General features: G+C 37.6%; 2 protein-coding genes and 2 pseudogenes across 2 annotated transcripts; 1 reads left to right on the top strand and 3 right to left on the bottom strand.

The window, feature by feature from the left end:
• Positions 1 to 292: 292 nt before the first annotated feature.
• Positions 293 to 1,724, bottom strand: LOC148923174 (uncharacterized; annotated as a pseudogene).
• A 3,699-nt stretch (positions 1,725 to 5,423) lies between these two features.
• On the bottom strand, positions 5,424 to 7,222 carry LOC125206185 (uncharacterized). Its single transcript, XM_048105473.2, has 2 exons — positions 6,048 to 7,222; positions 5,424 to 5,963 (listed from the first exon to the last, which is right to left on the bottom strand). Exons 1-2 carry the CDS (start codon positions 6,861 to 6,863, stop codon positions 5,424 to 5,426), a joined length of 1,356 nt encoding a protein of 451 aa, XP_047961430.1. The 5' UTR covers positions 6,864 to 7,222.
• A 7,824-nt stretch (positions 7,223 to 15,046) lies between these two features.
• Positions 15,047 to 18,652, bottom strand: LOC125207157 (calcium-dependent protein kinase 20-like). Its single transcript, XM_048106381.2, has 7 exons — positions 17,611 to 18,652; positions 16,554 to 16,697; positions 16,327 to 16,479; positions 16,049 to 16,164; positions 15,690 to 15,857; positions 15,378 to 15,602; positions 15,047 to 15,294 (listed from the first exon to the last, which is right to left on the bottom strand). The coding sequence occupies exons 1-7, from the start codon at positions 18,470 to 18,472 to the stop codon at positions 15,190 to 15,192; spliced, it is 1,773 nt and encodes a 590-aa protein (XP_047962338.1). The 5' UTR covers positions 18,473 to 18,652; the 3' UTR covers positions 15,047 to 15,189.
• Positions 18,498 to 24,962, top strand: LOC125206186 (uncharacterized; annotated as a pseudogene).
• Positions 24,963 to 24,983: the final 21 nt, after the last annotated feature.

Here is a 24,983-nt window from a genome sequence, read left to right on the forward strand (position 1 = left end):
TCACGGGGAGAAGGCGCAAGCAATCGACGATTCTTTGGAGAATCAAATCGGTAACTCTAAACCGTAGAAATCATGTTTAGGATTTATATTTTCTAAGCATGAATTATTTGCGTTCTAGCATGCAATTATTTGTTTAACATGTGAATTGATTAATCGCATAATCGGTCAAATAGATCTGTATCTGATTTATTTGTTTTGTACAAGTCTTCCGCTGTGCAAGGGGCACCAAACCCCATCAATTACCAGATTGTCAATGTGGTGCTTCTCCATACTCAACCGTGCCATCAACGAATCATCTATTCTTCCGAAACTCATGTTCTTTAGGGAGAAATCTTTGATGCCCCATGTAGCAATACTTCCCGCCGTGTTTCAATCTAAGAGAATGTGTTTCTTTGTTACAAACTGGGCATGCAAATTCACCTTGGGTACTCCATCCATCCAGAAAAATATGCATATCCTGGAAAATCACTAATTGTCCATAACAATGAAGCGCGTAATAGGAAGTTTCTTTTATGAGGCATCGTATGTTTCAACTCCTGCTTCCCACAAATCCTTTAGATTTGCAATTAGCGGTTGCAAATAAATATCAATATTATTCCCAGGGGGTGATGGACCTGGAATCAATAGCGATAACATAAGATAAGGCTCTTTCATGCACATCCATGCAGGAAGATTATAGGGAAATAATATGACAAGGCCATGTGATGTGTGACACACTAATATTTTTTATGGTATTAGTTCCATCTGATGCCAATCCCAATCGAACATTGCGAGATTCCTGAGCAAAACCAGGATGCAAGGTATCAAATGTGTTCGATGCTGGGGAATCGGCAGGGTGTCTCATATACCCATCCTTCATACGAATTTCAGCATGCCATCTCATGTGAGATGTCGTCTTTGTAGACATTAACAATCTTGCAACCTCGGTTTGAGTGGAAAATACCAGAATACCTTTTGAGCAATCTTTCTTTTCTCACCTGTGGGATCTGCATCTGAAGTACGCCATCTTAGCTGATGACATGTGTCACATGAGATTCGCCTTTCATTTGCCCCCAATACAAAGTGCAATCATTTTGACAAGCGTCAATTTTTTGATAACCAAGTCCTAGTTCTTGCATCAATTTTTCGGCTTCATAGTAAGACTTTGGTTGATCAATCATGGCATCTGGAAAAGCTTCTCTCAATAATTCCAAAAGCATATCAAATACTTTATTGTTCAAACTCCCAATACACTTTAAGTGCAACAAACGGATTATGAATGATAGTTTTGGGAATTTATCACATCCTTCAAACAATGGTTGTTGTGAACCATCAATCAACTTATAAAATTCTCTTGCTTCTCCATTAGCAATTTCTGCATCCATTTGAGATCTTGTATGTTCTTCGGTATATCCATCTTCATTTGGAACTCCAAAGGCATCATGAACTTTACCTTGCATATCATCATCACCCAAAGTATTATGTTGATTGTCACACCTAGATGAGCGACTACTAGGAAGTTCTCCATGAGCTATCCATTGGGTGTACCCTGGAATAAATCTGTTGACCTTCAAATGTTCAAATGCCTCATCTCTACTCACGGATATACTGATCCCACAACGTTTGCATGGACATAATATCTTATAATTCATGCTTGCATTGCGAAAAGCATAGTCCAAAAAATATTCAAGTCCATTTTGGTATTCCGTTGTGATTCTTGACTTTGTCATCCAACTTCTATCCATATTGTTTTAATATATTCCACCAAGCCTATATATATATATTAATATAAATATAGATAACTTAGTAAATTAGAAAATGGATTGTAAAATAACCAAAAAAGAATATGTAATCATCTTTATGTTGCAAGATTAGTCATGTTCAAATAAATCAACCAACAGATATGAAATTCATTAGCACACTATGTGCACAAAATCTACTTGTGTGCATTCCATAACAAAAACACTAAAATGACATAATTATCATCTCATTAAGCACAATAGACATTGTTCCGTTTGCCTATTTATTTTTGAACTTATGAGGACCACAAAAGCAATGTATGTTAGGATGTGTTTCATGTATAATTCTAGTAATTTTGTTTAGTCAAATTTCTCCGTTTTCCTTGAACAAAAATTCTGGTGGCTCTAAAAAATTTAGAGAGAAAAATTTAGACTATAGCGCAAATGAATTATGGTTGATTTCAGATTGAGCTTCTAGAATTCAAATATGCATAGAACATTAATTAGCAAGGAAACTCTTGTGCAAAAAAAAATACAAAAGCCTAAATTAATTAGTAGGATAGGTAATATTTTTTATGATTCAAGACAAGATAAAGATGAGATGCTGACCGGTGAAAGAGAAGGCAAAGAACAACAATGGCGCAACGAAAGAGAGCGCACTCGAATAAAGAGATTGAATATCTTTCGGACTCAAATGGAGAGAGGTGTGGAGAAGGATACCAACAGCTACAGTAGAGAGAGATTTAATTTCTGGTAAAATACCTAAGATAATGAAAACTAAGAGTAATATATGAAAACTAAGAGTAATATAACTTTTTATTAAGGTTTTGCACACACATCAAACTCTGCATTCCTATAAAATCTAATAGAAAATATATAAATATTGACAACTTAGCAAATTAGATAATGAATGATAAGATAAACTACTAATTTATTGATGCAGTAGAATATATGACTTGGTGGCTAAGAAAGTTATATTTTGGATTTTATTTATTTCCTAGTTGGTAGAATTAGTAAATGGAAAATATTAATTGTTTTCCTTCTACAAATTAGGTTTTTCTTTTTGCTTATTTTCTTTATAGTTAATTTTGCTTATAATCTTTTTAGTTATTTTCTTTCCATAAGTTTAGGATTTCTCTTTGCCTATATAAAGGCCTAATTGTTGATCTTAAGGGACAGACTTTTGAATATATAATTTTGCATTGAGTTTTTATACTCTGAAGTTCTCAATTTAGTTGAGTTCTTTTTATCTACCAGTTAAGTCATTCTCATAATTTCTTCGCTCATTTGCATTATTTGGTATCACGATCCAGGTTGATTATCAATGGTTGAACGTAGACATGGCGGCAGACGTGGCGATGCTCGTGGTGGCGGTCGTGGCGGGGGACGTGGAGATCTCCCAAATGAAGAGGTTGCACGACAGCGTGATCTGCGCGACATCGGAGACCTCCAGCGCGAGATCGAGAACGGTGATCTGCGACAACAGGTTCGAGACCTACAACGACGATTGGCGCAACTGGAGAAGCGTCGGGGGAAATCCAACCCGATGAGATCTATTGCGCCGGAGCGTTGTTCGATGGACGATCCATTATTCAGCGACATCTTTACATCATATGATGCGGATGAACCGTCGAAGAATTGTACCAGCAATATATTTTCGATGCCGGTGTATGATACGCCCGTATACGACGAGGATATATTGTTGATGCCGGTGTATGATAAGCTCGTATACGACGATGATATATTGTCGATGCCAGTGTACGACGAGGATATATTGTCGATGGCGGTGTATGATAAGCCCGTATACGACGATGATGATCTCACTGATTCTGTTGCTGCTGCATCATCATCGAGGTTTGCACCTACAAGCAAATATTTTGTGTCTTACTTTGCTAAAGATCTGAGTGCTTCACTGTCAATATCTCTACCCACAACCAAACATGATGTTGTTGTTGGTTTTGATGAGAAGTTTGTTATCAGAAATAATTTCTTAGATAAAGAGAAGTTGGGCAGCAAGGTTGCAGAAATTGACTGGAACTTCAGTGGCTATGGTGGCATAGATGAAGGTTGTTATGATGATTGGAGCCTTGACTTAATTATAGCTCATAAGGTTCTGGACATTGAAAATGTTCCAAGGTTTTCTCATTCTATGATTCTTGAAGGTGGAAGCATTCAGTTTGTTGGAGAAGCGATGTGCCTTACAACAGAAGAGTGCCTAAACTACAAGGAGGTTGTAGAAGGCAATGGTGGTGGATTTGGGAGTGGAAAGAGGGGAAGGCTGAAGGGTTCGAAGAATAGGAAGATATTGCAAGTTAGTCATACTAAAAAGAGGAAAAAGAGAAGACGTATGAAAAATTGGGCAGAATGGGTTGGCATTATGATTAATGTAGTTGGAGAAATTTTGAATGGGTTAAGATGCTATTTCAATAAAGCAGACTCGAGGATTGACTTGAGGACGAGTCTTTTTTAAGAAGGGGAGTATGATGCAGTAGAATAAATGACTTGGTGGCTAAGAAAGTTATATTTTGGATTTTATTTATTTCCTAGTTAGTAGAATTAGTAGATGGAAAATATTACTCCCTCCGTCCCGCTTTAGCAGTCCCGGTTGAGCAATTTTGAGCGTCCCGCTTTAGGAGTCCCGGTTGGAGTCCCGGTTGAGATAACTCACTAAAATCTATACAAAAATCATTTCCTCACAGCTTAATATAAAAGCCAATTAAAAAAAAGAAACCTTTCACCTTCCTCTCATTTCCATCGCTCATTTCTCTCTCTCTCTCTCTGTTTGTCCACCCCCTTCCAAGCGAACTCTGGACCAGATCCGCCGCCATCCCAAAGTTTACTCCTTCCTCCCTCATGCTTAAATGGGAATCCTAAACCCACAATTTCCAGAAACTACCTTCTCCACGTTCATCTCCGCCGCCAACACCACCATCTCCGCCGATCAATTGTTCATTCGACCAAAGCTATGGGTCGATTGAGAGTGTATTCGTGGGAGAAAACGGATTGCATGGCTACCGCCGTACCTGAAACTCAGTTTCTATGTGAACCCTAGCTGCTCCCCTCTCCCTCCGCTCTCTCTGTTGGCTGATTTGTCAATTCGTTCTTGAAACACCACTGAGGCACAAGAGGCTCGGTACACCGTGGTTTATGGCCATTCAATTCTCATCTTTTTTAAAGCTCATCTAAATCTGTGAGTATGATTTTCAATTCTATGCTTTTTGAGGGATTGGCCTTTGGCCTTCCCTATGCTGAAAAATTGCAACCTTTCTGGTGTTTTGTGTTTAAGCCACCCCCATCTTTTTGGGTTTGGAGGCTTATACACTATCGAGTGATTGTTCTGCCTTGGTGGTTTTTTGGTTTGGTGTTGTTTTGGTTACTGCATGTGATGTTTATGTGATGGTTAATTTGTTGGAGTGTTTTGGTTAATGTCTGTGATGTTTATGCGTGATGGTTAATTTGTTGGAGGATGAATACTTACCCAATGATGAGATTTCTCTGAGGGAACCTAGTTTTTTGCATTGTGCTTCATGATTGTTGATTGCTTGCTGCATTTTGGTTCCTGTTGCTTACCCAATGATGAGAATGCTCTGATGGGATTCATGTTATTCAAAAAGTATGCATTACTTAGATGTTCCTTACATATCCAATGCATTACATTAAAAAAACTAAAGCAAAAAACCAAATGCAGCCTGAGTGATCACTGTCCTAGTAGCCAAATGCAGTGGCCAGAGCCCCAATGTCATAGGAAGAACCATCATTATTCTGAGGCAGTGCTAGGTACTCCAACACATCCCTCACCACCCTTTCTTCCACCTCCAGCACATTGGGTAAAGCCCCGATTCTTTCCAGCCTATCCTTGTTCATGTGGGGTATTTTGTAATTGTTCCCACCTTTCACCTCCAGGATCTCTGTGAGCACACTTTGTAATGTGAGGAATACTTTGTTAAGTGTCTGCGGTGTCAACTCTTCATAAGCCTCCCTCACATTCTGCAACAATTCATCCACATTGTTGCATGGTTTCTTATCCTTCAATGATTGAATAGCCCTAAAAAAACTAAGATCCAATATGTTTGTGTCTGGGGAATTAGGTGGCTGACAAATCAATTGGATTTTGAATCCATTTGAGTTGGCAGCTTCTTCAAACTGTGGATCAGTCGTGCTTATGTGTGGTTTTGCATTATCTTGTTGAATGTAAATCTCTTTACATGCACTTGTGGGCCATTTGGAATGAATGGCTGGTATAATCTGTACAATGTGAGTAATGGTTACCTAAATGATGACCTATGATGAAATTTTTCTGATGGTCTGATAGGGTAAATATGAACATACCTTGGTGATGAGCCACTCCCTTGTCATTTCTTGTGTCACTGCTGGAATGGGCTTTGTCTCTAATGTACCTCTTGGTCTGTTCTTGGAACTCCTCTTTGCTGGTAGAATTTCTGTGAAAGGAAAAATGCCTAACTTGCCATCAAAAAGTGTTTCCCCATTTGGGCCAAAATGTGGCCTGCTAACAGCACACCACATGACTTTGGTTATGAATCTCTTTGATTTGCATGATCTATGTGGCTCTTCCTCATCGGGCAAGAGGTAGTACCTATCTGCACTTTTTGTCAAGTAGAACCACTTTTCATCTATGTGAACTACATTGCGCATTTCATTATATGCAACCTTACCTGCACTACTAATGTTTGGCTGAAGCTGACTGAGGCACCATTTCAGTCTTGCCAACTTATTTACCTCAGTTAAATGTGGCTTAACTGCACTAGTATGGGGCTTAAGTTGTCCCTCCTTTACCCACCTACAAATTGTCATTTTGCTAACTCCAAGCTTTGGTGCCATCACCCTATAGGTGGATCTTTCAAGAACAGATAGTGTTCTAACCCTTTCTTCGTCAACTGTTGTCTTTTCTCCACGTTTGTAGCCTTTAACTTTTCCAACCATGTGTGCAGGTTCTCCATTCTCCATCATCGCTGTGGCTGCCTTCCAAAGTCTGGAAATGGTCTTCCTATTGACACCAAAAGCTTCGGCTGCCTCATACACTGCTCCTTTTCGAAGAACACCACCTTCGCTGTTCTTGAGTAGATGCTGCACAATATTGTTCTTCATGTTGGTGCTCAAGTATTGATTCACCCGCTGCTGCTCCATTCCCGATGATGAATTTTTTCTGAGGGAATCCTCTTTTGAAGTTACTGCAGTTTTAGATTATGTTGATGGTAATGGTAGTTGTAAGGACTAAATGAAGGTGATGGATGTATTTATAGTGTGTATAATGTTGCTGTAATTTGATTGTAAAACTTCAAATTTTCCTCTTAAATTTTCAAGAGGGAAATTTCCCAAAATGTATTCCCTCCTATTTTTTGTTAATGAAAATTTTGAAGTTGGATTTGAATTTAATCCTCTTTTGTTGTTCAGCGGGTTTCGAATTTTGGTGTTTACAGAAATTAAAAAGTCATTAATGTTAATATTGCTAAAAAGGAAAAAAAAAATTAATCTAATGAATGCAAATAACAGCCGAAAATAAGCATTAAAAAAGTGTTTAAGTGTAAAATTGTTAAAAAGGTGGGTCCCAACATCCACTACAATATTTATTTATTACTTACTCAAACTCTTCTTAAAACATGAGTCCAACTGAACCAGGACTGCTAAAGCGGGACGGAGGGAGTAATTGTTTTCCTTCTACAAATTAGGTTTTTCTTTTTGCTTATTTTCTTTATAGTTATTTTTGCTTATAATCTTTTTAGTTATTTTCTTTCCATAAGTTTAGGATTTCTCTTTGCCTATATAAAGGCCTGATTGTTGATCTTAAGAGACAGACTTTTGAATATATAATTTTGCATTGAGTTTTTATACTCTGAAGTTCTCAATTTAGTTGAGTTCTTTTTATCTACCAGTTCAGTCATTCTCATAATTTCTTCGTTCATTTGCATTATTTATTCTCACAACAAGCAGTTAAGATATTCATTAGTGAAGTAGCTGGGAATAAAATTATATGACAAAAGCCTAAATTAATTAGTAGGATATGTAGTATTTTGTATGATTCAAGACAAGCTAAAGATGAGATGCTGACCTGTGAAAGAGAAGGCAAAGAACAACAATGGCGCAACATCCCTTCACGCGAAAGAGAGCACACACGAATATAAGAGATTGAATATCTTTCAGACTCAAATGGAGAGAGGTGTGGATAAGGATACCAACAGCTGCAGCAGAGAGATTTAATTTCTGGTAAAATACCTAAGATAATGAAAACTAAGAGTAATATAATTTTTTATTAAGGTTGTGCACACACATCAGACTCTACATTCCTATCAAATCTAATAGAAAATATATAAATATTGACAACTTAGCAAATTAGATAATGAATGATAAGATAAACTACTAATTAATTCTCACAACAAGCAGTTAAGATATTCATTAGTGAAGTAGCTTGTAATAAAATAATATTCAGTTATATGTAAAAAGAACTAATGGAAATAAAATAACAAAGAAGCAATCCTCTTAAGGAGGCAGTGGCGGACTGTCGTTCACAAAATCTGATCCCTTGGAGGTATTTATATAAAATTACAAAGACTCCTAACTGATAGAGACACTGCAAATTAAAATCTTTGGCTAAGAAGAATAATTGAATAACAAAAGGATAAACTAAATCTAAAAGATTACTACTATTACTACTTAAACATAATCACAAGAACTCCTACTAATAAGAACATTGAAATAAATCTACTAATAAATCAAATCTAAAAGATGATAGTGGATATTCATTCTTCTTAATCGATATCAAACAAAACAAAATGTCATAATTAAAATCAAGCTTTATTGTACCTAGATCAACCATTCAACAACATTACATTTATTTGATTATACAATAATCGGTTGAATGTGATTGAGAAACTCACATGCAATAAAAAGTTGTAGGAAAAAAATAATTATCATAAAAATTTTTATAAAAAAGTTATAGAAACAAAATTTAATTGACAAGCTAGGATTTTTATTGGAGGGATATAGGATCAAGGAGAGATGATACCTGAGAGAAAAGACAAAGCACAACACTGTCGTGGCGACAAGAAAACCCTTCGGCCGAGATAGCACACAAGAAGAGAGAGATGGGATTACTCGAATAGACTGGAAGGAGTCCGGAATGATAGAGCCGCAGGGATGAGAACGACAAGATCGGAGAGGTGATCAAGAGAGATTATTTTGTACTGTAATTTTGATAATTTGGTGAGGTGATACCGCAGCAGCAGTGAAGTACGATTGTGATTCTGGTAAATTAGAATGTGTTACGGAGATTCTGTTATGGCTCACCCAATTGGTGTGAGTAAATTGCAAATTTATAATGATATGCTAAAACTTAAATCAATAGTCATACAATTATGAATTTAATAACTCATCCCTAATTTATGAACGTGCTTTTAATTTTTTAATAATGATTAAAGTAATTTTTAAAAGTTTAATCATTAATATTTTCTAAAAATAGTTGTTTGTAATTAATTTTTTACTTTTTAAATTTAACTTTTTATACAAACCTATTTTTATTACGTATAATAGGATTGTTTTTATTGTACTGATATTGTATAACATTGAGATCCAACTAAATCATTAAAGGAATCAATTTCTTGATTTTTCTTATTATTTTATTAACTACTTACTACTTTATTTTTTGAATCCATATAAAAGTTTTCTTTAAAAGACAGTAAACTAATCGGTTAATTATTAAATCTAAAAACTAATCGGTGGATATAGTCATATAGATGTGTACGCTTAGTTTATTTTATATTCTATTTAATCTAAAATCAGATCATATTTTTTCTCTATACCCATTTTTATTGTCTATTTAAATTTATATCTAAATTTAGGCTTAATATTTAATTAGCATTATAATCATAACTCATAAGACACGTAATAACGAGGTTTATAAAATTTAGTAGTAAAAAAAAGTAGTTACAAGTGAAAAATGAGTCTCATTTAATTATAAAAAAAAATTTAATGAAAATATAAAGTGACTAATTTAATAGACAATCTAAAATGTAAAATCAAAACTAGTTATGAATGGTACTCCAAATTTTAGAGTCATGTGTATAAAAACCAAAAAGCAATAACATGCAAAAGTTCACAAATACGATAACTATAAAAATTTATGTATATTTTATGCTCAAAACAATTCCAATGAAATATTACTCCACTATTTAATGCTTCTGTTTCGGTGATTCTGTTAGGACGTAATTGACAGTAGTAGTAAAAGCAATTGAATAGCTGTATATGAAGCCCATTATTCAATATAAAAATGTAAAAAAGGCCTACTTTGGGAGAAAAGGACAAAGTGCAAATTGAGAACTATACAAGGATATTAATACTCAAATATTTTCATTTTCTATTTAAATTTGTATCTTAATTTAGGCTTAATATTTGGCACTATAATCATAAGACACGTAATGGAAATGTGATTAAGTTAATCTTCTTTTGACACTTATTTTAAAATGCAGCAATAATAGATATTAAAAATGTCATGAAACGTTAATGTAATGACTAGATATATATATTGACATAGGGGCATGTTAGGGTGCCACCACCCCTTAAAATAACACCATACCACAATTCCTAACCAATCATTTGTACACGTGGACGAATAATAAGCTGCCACGTGGCCAAAAAAAATCTGAAAAAAGACGGTCAACAATTTGCTGGTCTTTATCCAGCAATATTTCTTGTCCAGCAATATCCGACACACTATACAACAATCTATAGATTGTTGTGTAATGTTTGTAATATTGTTGTGTAGCGTTTATAATATTGCTGTATTAGTGGTGTCACGGTGTCATTTTAAGAGGGGTTGTCATTTTAACACAAACCTATTGACATATTTTATAAAGTGCCATATTGAAAGTGTGAGGAAAGCTCATTTTTTTAGTAGCAAGCGTCGGCGTCGCCGGCTGTTGACTGTATACTCCGAGGAGTCGATCGGAAGAAGAACCTTTGCGGTGGTTATGCGAGCGAGACGCAGCGCCAGGTGTAGATTCGAGGGGCATAGATTCGTCGCCGCTGGTCTTCTTCGGAGTAGTGGCAGATTCGCCGCTGGTTTTCTTCGGAGTAAGGACAATATTTAGATTTTGGGATTTCTTGGGAAGCCAGGGGCTCGTGGCTGCTTCTGCAGTAGGAATGGACTCTACGCGAAGTTCTTCGGCTGGTAGGATTTTTTATTTTGATTTGTGCTGGCTTTGTACAAATCAATTAGATTTGAGATAGTCTCGATCAATAGCTCGAGAGTGTGTATTTGACTGACCTTCATTTGAGGCTTCTTGTTGATTTTCTGCTCTGGTATCATCTTAAAGATGGTAATCGAGAGATGTATAGAAAGATTGATAAGGCATAGTTGATGTAGAGAGTAGATAGAAAAATGTTTGTATTTTCTTGTATGTTTGAGATGTCTCGTTAAGCTAGTATTTATAGGGAAATATGAGATTCTTTAACTACACCAATAAATACATTTTGGAACTTGACAATACTAGGAACTTGTTTTTCCGACACAACCCTATACATAACTAAACTATTCAAATATTTTATCTATAATTAGTACTTATACAAGTAACTTGTTTTATAGTAAATCACACCAATAGAATCACATAGTTATACTTTGTTTGATCAATATTAATATTATCATTTCCAATTGTTAGATCAGATTTCATATTTTAGTGAGGAAGAACGATGAAGGAATAACATTTTCATTCTTTTTTTATTTATTGTGCTTATAAATACAAGATTAAATTTCATTCCTATTATTCATTTTATTATCATCTTCAATTCATTCTCTCGTTATTCCATTTCACTAAACCGTCTTTAGTCTAAAAAAAACAATCTTCTTTAATTTAATTTGTTGAATTGTTTTCAAGATATGAATATTCATAGTAATTTAGCTAGTATTTCACAAAATAGAAGAAAGTAGTAGTACTATATACTACTCCCTCCGATCCATAGTGATGTCATTTTGGTACATTTCATAGTAGCGAAGTCATTTCCTTTTTTAGCAAAAGTCAACACATTTATTCTCACTTACTTTACTCTCTTACTTTATTCTCTCTTCATCTCTCTATCTTTTTCATTTCATACTCGGCCATCCACAATGGGGCGGAGAATGCGACGCCCTAAGCCCCGCCCTGTGGGCTGCCACATCAGCATTTTATCCTCCGCCCTTTCCACCTGCAATGGGGCGGACTATTGCGACGCCCTAAGCCCCGCCCTGTGGGCTGCCACATCAGCATTTTATCCTCCGCCCTTTCCACCTGCAATGGGGCGGACTATAGGTTGCCCTAAGCCCTGCCCTAAGTATTTTATTTATTATTTGAATATTTAAACACTACAATATTTATTTTTTATGTTTGCAAACATATCAATTAGCAAGAATAAATATAAAAACACTATAAATTAAAGGCAAGTCCTAATGTCAATATTTATTTTTTATTTTTTATTTTTTGTGCTTGCAAAAATGAAAAATTGTCGGAATTCATTATTGAATTAATTGAGAAATTGAGATGAGGAAGAGAGTGGAGTGAAAGGTGTGAAATGAAGTAAAAATATTGGTGATATATATAGAAGAAAATACAAAAAAAATTAAAAATAAAAATAAAAATGTGTGCATCCTCCGCCCTATAGCCCGCACCCCCTGCAATGGCAGACTAAGGGGCGGAGGATAGGCCGGAGGATGCATCCTCCGTGTCATCGTCCGAGGATGATGCATAGGGCACGGAGGATAAAATGTGCATAGTCCGTGGTGCTGCAGTGGTGGACTAAGGGGCGGAGGATGCATCGTCCGTCGCATCCTCCACCCGGCCCATTGTGGATGCTCTTAGGGTATCCACAATGGGGCGCCCTATGCGACGCCCTAAGCCCCGCCCTATGCACCGCCACATCAGCATTTTATCTACTGCCCCTTCCACCTGCAGTGGGGGCGGACTATAGCCCGCCCTAAGCGACGCCCTAAGCATTTTACTTCTATTTTGTATTTATATTTTTATGTTTGCAAATGTAAATAAAAATAAACAAATAAAATCAACACAATTAAAGGAAAATTCTAAATTTACTTAATTAAAAAAAAGTTACAAAATAAGAAAAAAAAAAACACTAAATACAAAAAAAATGAGGCTAGTCTAGAGTAGTCCCAACTTGCGGCTGAGGCCATCGATCATCCGCTGGATGCCTTCGATTTGAGCCGGGTTGGTCGCCTGCATGAGGGCGGTGTGCGCGTCCAACAACGTCCTATAGTCGGAGGAGGCCGCCAAATCTGAGTAGGCATGGGCCGCAGTCGAAGTCGCGGACGGCGTCGAACTCTGGGTCGGCGACGGGGCCTGGTCAGGCGGCGCGGCGGATGAGGATGTGGCCTTGCCCTTGGCCTTGGCAGCCTTGACGCCAGGGGGACGCCGGGAGGACATCGGTGTGTCGGAACTCTCATCCTCGAACACCGGATTGTTAGGTCCATTGGAGACGCACCGCTATCGCTACTTGTATAATCAGCGAAGGTGCGCTTCGACGCCCTCCGACTCGCCGCCGTCGATGGGGGAATCACACCACCAACGAACTTTTGCTTGTCCCTCAAGAGTGCCCAGGACTGGTAGTGCTTTAAATCGTCGTACAATGAAATGTACAACTGCATCGCTTTGTCCCGCACATCCGCGAGACTCTCGCCACTGCCCTGCTCCCTCTCGCACTTCTCGTACTCCCCCGCAAACAAATTTACATGCTTCTTCATTTGATCCATGTACTTACGGAGCTGCTCCTTGTGGCGCTTGTAGGCGTACGCCAGATTGGCCGCGTTGTATTTCTCGGTGATGCGCTCCCAATACGCAGTCACCTTCTGGTTGTTGGCGTACACCGGATCCTCCGAAACATCAATCCAACATCTCATCAAGATGATGGATTCGGTGTCGGAGTAGGTCGTCCTTCCCGGGGCGAACTCTTCACACACCTCCGTTGAAGGCAACTTCTGGGCTCGTGCCTTGGTCCGCTTCTTCTTGATGGCGGACCCAGACGTAGCGGCGGCGGCGGCAGAGGGGCGGTGGGGAGAAGGCTCCATGTCGGACAGCCCATACGAGTCGGTGCTGAAATCGGGATCGTACTCGGTGTTGGTGTCGAATGGCCGGTATTCATCGGGTTCTGTACCCAGCCATTGTGCACCACCGAACATCGGACTATTTGGATTTGGGTAATCTCCGGAATCCATTTTGCTTGAAATGTAGAAAATGTAGTGTGAATTTGAGAGTGAAGAGAGTGAAAAATGAAGTGAAAATGAGAGGTGTATATAGGTTTTGAAAATTTAATAAAATTAAAAAAAAAACAGAAACGCATTGCATCGTCCGTCGCATCGTCCGTGTCGTCCACAGTGGCGGACGATGGGGTATCCTCCTCGCATCGTCTGCGGACGATGTATCGGGCATGGACGATGGTTAACCCATCGTCCGCACCATTGTGGATGCCCTTATTCTTCCTTTACTTTACTCACTTAACACATTTTTTCTTAAATCGTGTGTTGAAAAGAAACGCATCTACTATTATGGAACGTGGGATTATTATAACCAATAATTATTAAAACACTCCCGCCGTCTTCAAAAATAGATTTATTTTGTACTACTCTTTTTTTTATCATCCCTCAAAATTAGATCAAAATCTAAATATGGAAAGTTTTTAATCAATTACACATTTCTAGTAATGTGTTCTAGTACTAATTTTTATCGTCTCCCAAAATCAGATTAAAGTCTAAATCTGGAAAGGTTTTAATCAATTACACACTTCTAATATTGTGGACCTCACAATCAACTAACACGATTCCACTATATATTTCCTCTCTCTTTTACTTATTTTCATCTCTCTTATTTTATGCATTGCATATTAAAATTTGTATCCTTACAAGTTTGTCCATTTATCGAGGACACCGGTCCCATGAGAGAACAAAAGTGGATAAACAGAAATGGTGATGAGACCGTTGGAAAGGTTTAATAAACCGTTAATTTGACAACTTCCCCCTTTCTCCCACATTTTTGCATCTGACTTTTCTTTATTTCAAAACATTTTCTAATGGAACATTTTTCAGAGATCTGGAGAAATCATGCATGTATTAGCCTTTGTGTAGATGTAGAGAAATATCGGTTTATGAGAAAAAAAGAGTAATTAAATTTTTTTAATTGGACCAAAACTCGAACTTGAGTCCAGGTGAAACCAAATTTATCTATCTTATTTTTTTAATAATTTCTAACATAGAGAAAACAAACATAAACTTTGAACAATACTTGTATAATGGCTGTTCTATTATGTTTAATTTCACGAAGCGAAAACTACCCAACAAAATTCTAAAGAGGGGCCAGGAAACTTCACTGTCATCACTAATGTCTACAGCAGAAGATTTATCAATTTACTTTCTTGCATTGATACATAAATTTACACAAACTGAACAAAAAAACATACCACTACTCTAGAAGTATTTTTTTTTCTAAGAACCCTTCAATCCCAAGCTTATGCTACTCTGTATTACCTTGCTCCCAAAACTGCTGTCCTGCATCATCGCCACGAACTCGCTGTAGTCTATGCGCCCATCCTAAAACAAATAAACAAACAACACAAATTTAATCCAACATTAGTTTCTTTAGAACTAGTATGAGCTGAGAGAATGGGAGGTACGTTGTCTTTGTCGACTTCCCGGATGATGTCGTCCAAGTGGACATCTTCTATTCCGAATTGCTCGCAGACCTGCTGGAGCTCATCCCTTGTGATGTAGCCACTGCCATCTTTGTCGAAATACGAAAAGGCCGCGTATACATGATCCTCTTTCTGCACCTTGTTTAGGTGCAACATTGCTGCCACAAACTCCCGATAGTCTATCGTGCCACTGTTGTCGAAATCAGCCTGCATTGTCAACAAAATCTAGTTAGATCAAAACAACAACTAACCACTCAGACCTGGTTACTAATATACATGATCAAATCAACTTACAGCTTGCATAAGATTCTCTATTTCTGAGTCTTTGAGGTGGGCTCCAACTCTTGATAACCCTTTCTTGAGTTCTTCAAGGGTGATGTGTCCACTATTATCTACGTCGATCATTTTAAACATTTCCTTTAGTCCTGCAATTTCCTCCTCAGATAGGCTCTCGGCAATAACCTGCAGAGTTGAATGGAAGGAATGATATTGCTATAAGCTGTAGTCACTAAAGCGACTAGTATGCAACCACGCTATATATATATCTGATGAAGATTGTATCGGTTCAATTAAATAATGTTCTCCTTGAGATGTGAATAAGTAACACATTCATCCCCTGAGAAAGGGGAGGGGGGAAGAACCGAAGAACTCACTCTGATGGCAATCTTCTTGATCTTGTTCATCGCAGAGAATTGCTTCAGACGACTTAGAACAGCAGAATCAAGAGGCTTATCAGGAGCAACGCCCCCGACTTGTACCCATGGATGGCCTGAACACAACATATTCTTACTTTAATAGGCATTCCACATGTTTTGAATGTGGAAAATCTTATTAGGTGCTAGCATGTAGATAGCCACTTTTCTTTGGAGCCTATCACAAGCAATTCAACAATTTCAACATAGATCAGAGAAGAGTGACATAATATACTTACAAAGAACTTGATGAGCTGTGAGCCTCTTCTTTGGGTCTCGTACAAGCATTTTCCGGACAAGATCTTTTGCACTTTCAGATATGCTAGGCCAGGGTTCGGAAACAAAGTCAAGTTCACCTTTCAAAACCTGCTCGAAAATTCCCTGTTCCGATTCTGAAACAAAGCATACATTAGCATGCTAGAAACCAGATTGCAACTATTAATGGGGATCAAGAATGAATGCTTACCATCCCAAAATGGTGGAACTCCACATAGCAATATGTAGATGATAACTCCCGCACTCCAAACATCACATTCTTGGCCATAATGCTTCCTTAGTACCTCTGGGGCAACGTAGTAAGGGCTTCCGACAACATCAATGAATGTTTCCCCTGAGTAAACAAATTAGAACTTCATCAGGCACAAGATTAAGGGACATAAGTTCAAGGAATTTTCGCCCCTTAGAAACAAAGCATGACTTAAATTTTATTTTGCTCTTCCAATAGTAAGTAGAAAGAATAGAAACTCAATCAGAACATTGATGTATAAACACACTAGTCGTTGGATTTAACGCTAGAGGGTCAAGTCAGAGCCAATGCATAGGCACATCAAGATATTTTTCAAAATGCTACAATGAATACAACAATTATTCTTTCTAAATAGGGGTAACTGCTTTTAAAGTCACCAACTTTCCTTGAATTCCGGTTTTTCCCACGAACTTAAAAAAGTTCGTGTAATGTCACGAACTTTATTGTCGGTTGTCATTTTCCCATGTCACGTTTTCCAGTCTGATTCAAACTGTTCGTTGCCTATTAAGACAATGTCCAAATTCTTTTATTTTACTATCATTATCTTTGTCTTTGAAATAGCTTCGCGTGGGTACCTTGGACGCCTCAATCGGAACTCGGATGAAGAAGTTATAGCCATTTGATGAAGGTTGCGACCTTATACTATCATAATGGCCATAACTTCTTCACCCGAGTTTCGATTGAGGCGTACAAGGTACCCACGCGAAGCTATTTCAAAGACGAAGACAACGATAATAAGATAAAAGAATTTGGACATTGTCTTAATGGGAAACGAACAGTTTGAATCAGACCGGAAAACCTGACATGGGAAAATGGCAACCGACAATAAAGTTCGTGACATTACATGAACTTTTTAAAGTTCTCACGAAAAACCGAAATTCATAGAAAGTTGGTGACTTTAAAAGCAGTTACCCCTTCTAAATAACCTGCTTATTTTTTTGTCAAAATCAGCAAGTGATAACTCAACCTCAAAAAAAGAAGAAGTTGGTATGAGCACCTGGCTTGAAGAAAGCAGAGAGGCCAAAATCAATGGTTTTAAGCGGCGACTCCTCCTGCTGATTAACAAAGAGGAAATTCTCAGGTTTCAAGTCTCTATGCATAACTCCAAGAGAATGGCAAGCTTGCACCACACCAACTATTATCCTAGCAAGCTCAGCCGCCTTCCTCTCGGTGTAGTGCCCCCTTTGAATAATCCTATCGAAGAGCTCCCCGCCAGAGCAAAGCTCCATGACAACATGAACTGCCACAGCATCCTCAAAAGACCCCACAATCGAGATCACATTGGGATGCCCTGCCAAATGGTGCATGATTTGAATCTCCCTCCTCACATCCTCCACATCCTCGGGAGTCGTCAGCTTCCTCTTAGCAATGGTTTTGCAAGCAAACTCCTTGTTCGTCCCCTTCTCGATGCAAAGGAAGGTGGTCCCAAACTGGCCTTGGCCTAGCTTCCTCCCGAGAGTAAACTTCTCCTTCATATTCTCCGTTTTCCGCTGCAGAACAGACTCCATCTTCAGTCCTGCACTGGACACTCTCTTTATGTGTGTAGGCTTGTTCTGCTGCTTCGCTGCATCGCCTTGCTTGTTAGTATTATTAGTATCATTGGTGTTGGTTGTTTCTGGCTTTGGCGGCTGAGTTTCGGGTTTCTTAGGCTCCTGAGGAGCGATGACCATCTGCGTGGGAGGGGTGCTCTGGACAGCGGAGTCAGAATTGACGGAGTTTTCCTTTTTATTACTGCTGCCGACGGAGTCCTGATCCGGCGCCGGAAGGCCGCCCTGCTTAGGCTTCCAGACGGCGGCGGTCATGGATTGGAAGAATCCATTCTTCCCCTCTGTGTTTGGACCTGCGCATGTATTCCCCATCCAAATGCTATACTACCACCGATCTATGGAGATCTCTTTGAAATGTGCCCTAATTGATTCCATCCACAACCTCGGATCAATCACCCCCTCCCAATTCATGAAGAATCCCTATCCAGGAGATTCCACTGCAACTGCCAAATTAAAATTGAAAAATCAAAGGAAAATCTGAGGGATTGGAGAGAAACGGCAAAAATGAAATGAGAGTAATGGGGATGGGGTGAGTCAACTCGGATCAGAATTGCAGCTATGAAATCAAATTGAAGCATCGATTTCTTCTCTTCTGATTCTCCCAATGCATGCATGTATATTAATCTCCCCACGGATAAACATCATTTTTTTTTTGGTAATGGTTATACCATATACTTATATTTTACTCAATCACGCGTTACAAGAGATGCTTACTTAAATTAATAATTAAATAGTAGTAGTAAGTACTCTCTCCGTCCCGCTTTAGCAGTTCCATTGACTTTTTTGCACTCGTTTTGTAAAAATGATAATAAATAGTTAAAGTGGAGAAATAATAAAGTAAAAAAGAGAATAATGTAGATAAGATTCTTCTCTATATTATTCTTTTTTTACTTTATTATTTCTCCACTTTAACTATTTATTATCATTTTTACAAAATGAGTGCAGAAAAGTCAATAAGACTGCTAAAGTGGGACGGAGGGAGTACTATATTAGAAAACATATGAAACCTCATTTACATAGGACTGTAATTTGGGATGAATACCAATGCCCAACCTAATCTAATACTGGGAAGGTCAGAGTTATCGTGCAAATGTGTATCCCAACTTATACTTATGCAATCGATATTTCGTTACAATATTTGAATCAAAAAAGATTTCAAATCAAAAAACTTATGTAAAATTAAAAAAAAATATATTGACATTTTTTGAAATTTTAAAGAATTGTTATTGAAAATTTTGAATAACAATGCATCAACTACATTATTTACGATTGCTCTACGACATTATTCAAATAAATTGATACAAATATTAATTCTAATTTGATCCAAATAAACCATTAGATATTTATAACCAAAAAGAGGGAATTAATTTAAAACATTCAAATTCCCGCTTCTCCGCAATCACCCGAACATTCTTCGAATGATTTATACAAAAATCTGATTCTCTGCCATTGTTGTTCATCTCTAACTGCGACTAATAATCCCTATTTACTTTGATACTCATTGTTTTTTTGGGTAATTGATCCCTTGACGACTGAGGACGAGTTTGATTTATTCTCCCGCTCTGAGTTGTGTTGTGTTTGTGTGCGTGGATCTTAATCATTCAATTCGTATTAATTGCTCAGTTGCTGCCGATGCCTAATAATCTTCACTCTGGAGGAGTTCCCAAGAGTAAATTGAAGCGGAAAACTCCCTCGGAGTTGAGGGTAACGTCTCCTTTCAATGTCCTTTTAACAATTTTGCATTAGATACTCACTTCGTTTATCAAATATGTTCTACTACATGCTTCATTTTACATTAGACTCTACAATGCTGCAATTCACCGATTGCTATTTAGAGGCTGGATTGGGATAAAATAATACACATAGGTGGCGTTCGGTTGTCATGACTAATTATCATGAGACTATCCATCTAGGATTAAGTTGTGGTGGTCAATCTTATGAACCAAACATGATACATATTTAATCATAAGATTTAGTCTTGCCAACCAACACCCCCATAGGTGTTGTGATTATCCATCTAGAATTAAGTTTTGAGTATTATTTTGGTTGGAGGGAAGTGGTTATGACTTTTTACGATTAGGTTGTGAAATTCAATCATGTGATATAACCTTTCAAACTGAATGGGCCCTGTATAAAAATGCGGTGAATAGTGGAGTAACTTCCAAGTTTTTCTTCTCTTATTTGTTATTAATTAAATAGGATTGTGACACCTAGCTTCAATGTTATCCCATTCCATGCACATGCCTTTGCATGGTGCATGTTTGTTTCTACACATACACATATAGCCCTTTAGGATTGATATTATATTGAAACTAAAGTCCTGCATCCATTTCTGAGCAAAAAACAGGAATATTGTGTTGTTGGATGTATGTTAAGAAGCAAGAAAATAGATGGAGTTTGATATATGATCATTGACAGAATTTCTTTGTACTCACCATTGGTTGCTCTGCACTCTTGTACATTGCCAAAGAAATGATCTTACATGGTTCTAATTTCTACATCTGTGTTTCTCAAGATATGCACAATGGGTCAAAATCCTTCATTTAGTATGTATGATGTATCTGTTAAAAACCAATCAGCAATAATTAGCTATGAACTGTAACTTAATACTCTTCCTTTACTCAACAGGGGGAACTACTGAAGAAAAAGAATTTACTGGAGGGCTCATATGATATCGGAACTTCTATTGGTTCCATGAGGTGGATGCATTCCCCTTTTTTCTTTTATTACCATAGATACCTTAGAGTCATTTCTTTCCTTCTTCAGGAATGCTGATGGAGCAGTTCCTGAGAGCAACAAATCTGATCCATTAAAAGCGGTGCGATTGAGAACGTTGGATGAACACTTTCCCGTCACTAAATCGAGTAGGCTTTTTTGCAGAAAGGAAATTCTCAAGGTTACAAAATTTTAGTCTAGGACAAATTTTTGTTTCCTTTTGCTGATGTCATTCACATCGTAATAACGTAATTTACTACTCCCACCACTGTCCACAATTATGAGTCGTACCTTTTTCCGATCCGGGTTTAAAAAATGTGAGCTGAAAAAGCAAATGGAATGTGTGTTCTAATTTTATATACTATTTTCATAATGTATGTGAGTGGAATGAGTTAATGGAATGTGGCCTACTTACCATTTATGCAAAAAGTGAATGAGACTAGTATTGTGTTATGAGATGGTAGAGACTTGTATCCGCCTAGTAATGTTTCAAGATATTGTCTATTGACAACGGCAGGAAAATATTCCTAGCAAGTGTGTTGGCTTCATTAAGAATTCAAGTCTCACTTCAGATTCAAAAGATAAACATGAAGTACAGAACTCATGGTATGTATTAATCTGAATGAATCATTATCATTCAGTTATATCTTTGCTTTTGTGACTGATAATGTTTGTTTTCTTCATGTACTTGGAAGTTTTGAGGGCACTGTTGCTTCAGAAGATGGCAATGACACTTCAAGACAAATTAACAACTCGTCTGACAAATGTGTTACTAATACTTTTAAGAGTGTTCGAGATTTATCCTTTGGGGGTGGAATGATATACAACTCCACATTAGTAGACATGGTATTTTCACTCTCCACAACTTTCATGGCCAGAAAAGGACTCTTTTGGTTTATGATGTGAAGTGCTCTTCTTGTCTTCAGGGTAGAGCTCTAAAAGGACTTGTTTCATGTGAACCTCATGCGGCTTCTGCTCCACTTGCGCAGCCTATGCATAGATCAGGGAATATTGTGCAGCAACGCCTTTCAGAAATCCATATACCTGGGCAGAAAAGTCCCCTTGATTTGACACTAAAAACTAGTATGCGTGTGCTGTCATCATCATCTGTTAATTGGTAAGCTCAGAAATATATTTCCTGATTTCCCCATAAATATATTAGTGAAGAAACCAGTTAAAAACAAAAATCTCTTAGTAGTACATACTAAGGGACCGTTTGGTAGGAAAGATAGATAATGGAAAAATATTATACGAACACACATGTTTTAGGTCAGATAACTCCACACGGACCCTAAATGGCATCATTGGCTTGTTTTCTGCCACTCCCTGTGACATGTGTACCTGTTTTATGAAAGGTAGAAACAAGGAGTTTATTTTATTGTTATTTGCCACTCCATAAAAATGAGATAGAAGATGTCTGTTGAGTTCTTTTTCTACTGGTTGTACTTTTTCACAATTTATGTATCCCCTCTATACTACAGCCCAACATTCAAAGCTCGGATGAAACTTCCACTTCTGGATATGTAGTTATCAATGTATCAGACTTGAAATGCTGATCAATATACTTAATGGTTGTACAGGTTTCATAGGTTAAGTAATTGTGCCACTTTAGATGTCATGGGTTTATTTTCACATGAGCGTTTCCAAGGCCAAAATATGACCTTGGCACACCCTACCTGCACCAGCCAAATCGTAAGGTTTGGGGTATTTCATTCTTGGGTGCACCCCCAATCCAGTCTACCCCATGTAGTTATATCAACATTGACATCTGCAGTAGCAGGTATTTTTGGTTAAGATCATATATTCCTAGTAATTTCTTATCTCATTCATTTTCTCCACTTTTATAATGTTATCATTTCTCAAGGGCAATCGGACTTCCTAAGTAAACGGCAGCAGGGATGGGAGGATTCATTTCGAAGTCTCTACTACATGTTACGTAAGAAATTGTGTAAAATATTTTATGGTAATGATCTTTTTTAATATAACCTTTTGATGTATCTGAGTGTCCGGTGAATTGTCATACTCTGAATTCTGCTGCTCCAATCCAAACTCTTATCATTGGATGAAAATTACAATAGTTATCTATCAATATATTCATACCTAAACCATCAATCAAAGTGTTTAGACTCTCAAAGTTGTCTTCTCCTGGCACATAAGGTGGATGGGACAATCATTTTTCAATTGAGAATGCAATAGTACAGTACCAATTCTCAAAGCATCCCAACCTTACTCAGTCATGATATTTTTCTGTTCCAGCTGTAGGGATTTGCTATGCTTTCTTAATGAAAATTCATTTGTTTTCCATCCTGTACATTTGCAGTGTGCACAGTGCACTTTGTAGCTATGTTTACCATATCTGATGGCCCAAACAAAACTAAGCATCCTTGCTATGCCTATGTGTCACAATCAACGAGAAGTCTGAGGTCACTTCTGAAAGAGCATGTGAGTAATTTATTCTTCTATATAGCTACATGAAGTTGCAATCTGGCATTGCTTGGTCTGTTTTACCTATTTCTTTGTGTGGCCATTCACTCTATCATAAGGCTGGTTAGCAAGAAATAATGCTTTCTTAATGCTTATACATATGCTTTTGCAGGATGCTTCATTTTCTATGCCTCTTTGCCACTCTAAAGTGGAGGAAGTCACTGCAGAAGACCTAGTTGCACTTTCTGAAATTGAAAGAAACAACCTTGGAAAGGTTTGAAATCTGTCCATTTTCCTTCAAAGGTATCTCGTGAAATAGGGTGCTTGAGGTATAGGATAAATTATTCAATTTTGTTTGTATTCATTGTTGAGGAATGTGCAGCCGTTAGAATCTGGCAGTGCTTATATTTCCAGTTACAGTCTGATCCAAGGTTTCTTGCTTTTAGAAGATCAGAATTTTCAGTCATCTCTGTTACTTTTGTTCTGTTGATTTTGAAGAATGGTTCACTTGGATTCAGCAAACCAATCATGGCCATAGCTAACCCACAAATTTTATTCAACTGAACGATGCAGACGCGAGCTATGGAGTCCCTGATTGGAGTTGATAATACTCCACAATCTCTGTTAATGTTTGCTGGGAGGAATGTCCATGCTTTGTATGATTTTTTGTTAAATTATAGGTTAGTATCTGGCATTTGTTTGTTCATTTACTTATCATATGGCAAAGAAGAAAAAAAGCTGCATATTACAAAGTTTTATCTGATTTTTTCATCATCTCAAATCTCTTCATTTCTTTGGTTCCAGATCCCTTTACACCCCTTTAAGTGGTACTGATGTACCTGTTCTATATTCCCCAGTTCTTTTTGAAAACGCTTCACTCTGTGCTTCTGAGGCAAGTTCTTAGTACTCCTAGAGCATCATGATTCATTGATTACAGTTATTTGTTTGAATGTTTGCAATGAAGAGCATTCCATTATAACTTCTAGGAAAAAAGTTATTCAGATCATGATTGTACCTCTTGATTTCCACTTTAAATTTTACCAGAAAGGAAGATAAAAAGAAAAATACAGACTCTTGATGAATATTTTAATTTCCATGGCATTACTCTCTGTGTCTCACCATTTGCTGCACATGTGAATTGTGCAGGTCAGATGCAAATAGGTTAGAAGGGTGGTAAAGGACTCTAATATGTATAGTGAAGCCATGAGAAGTTCATCTCCAGGCATTTGCTATAGTATTGAAATTAGGGATGCATATATTCCGCCTTGGGTAATTTCTGGAGTTTGCGATACTTTGCGCTCAAATGGGGGTGACTTTCAAGCCAGGTATCTCAACCTCTCACTTTTTATCTGTTTTCCTGTCTAGTTAGCTCTTCTGCAATGTTGATTGGTTGTGTCTACTTTCTGCTGCCTTAACTTTGATGTGATACACATGCAGTTTCGTGACAGAGTCCACATCTATTGGCTTGAACGTTGGTCTAGACACAGCGACTAACCAACCTCCCCAGCAAGCCGAGACAGGTATGCAAATGGAAGAGAATGAATTTTCCTTCGGTATTCCGAACACCACTCTTTCCCTTCAAACACATTCTGCCTTTTTAAAAGGACTGAAGTATGGTGATGCTTCTTACACAGCCTTGCTATCACGATTGATTAAGGTTTAGTATACAAGCTCTTTGGAACTG

The sequence above is a fragment of the Salvia hispanica genome, chromosome 6 (genome assembly GCF_029641045.1).
Source record: "Salvia hispanica isolate PSC_SH4W2 chromosome 6, Shi_PSC_v1, whole genome shotgun sequence".
Taxonomy (NCBI): Eukaryota; Viridiplantae; Streptophyta; class Magnoliopsida; order Lamiales; family Lamiaceae; genus Salvia; species Salvia hispanica.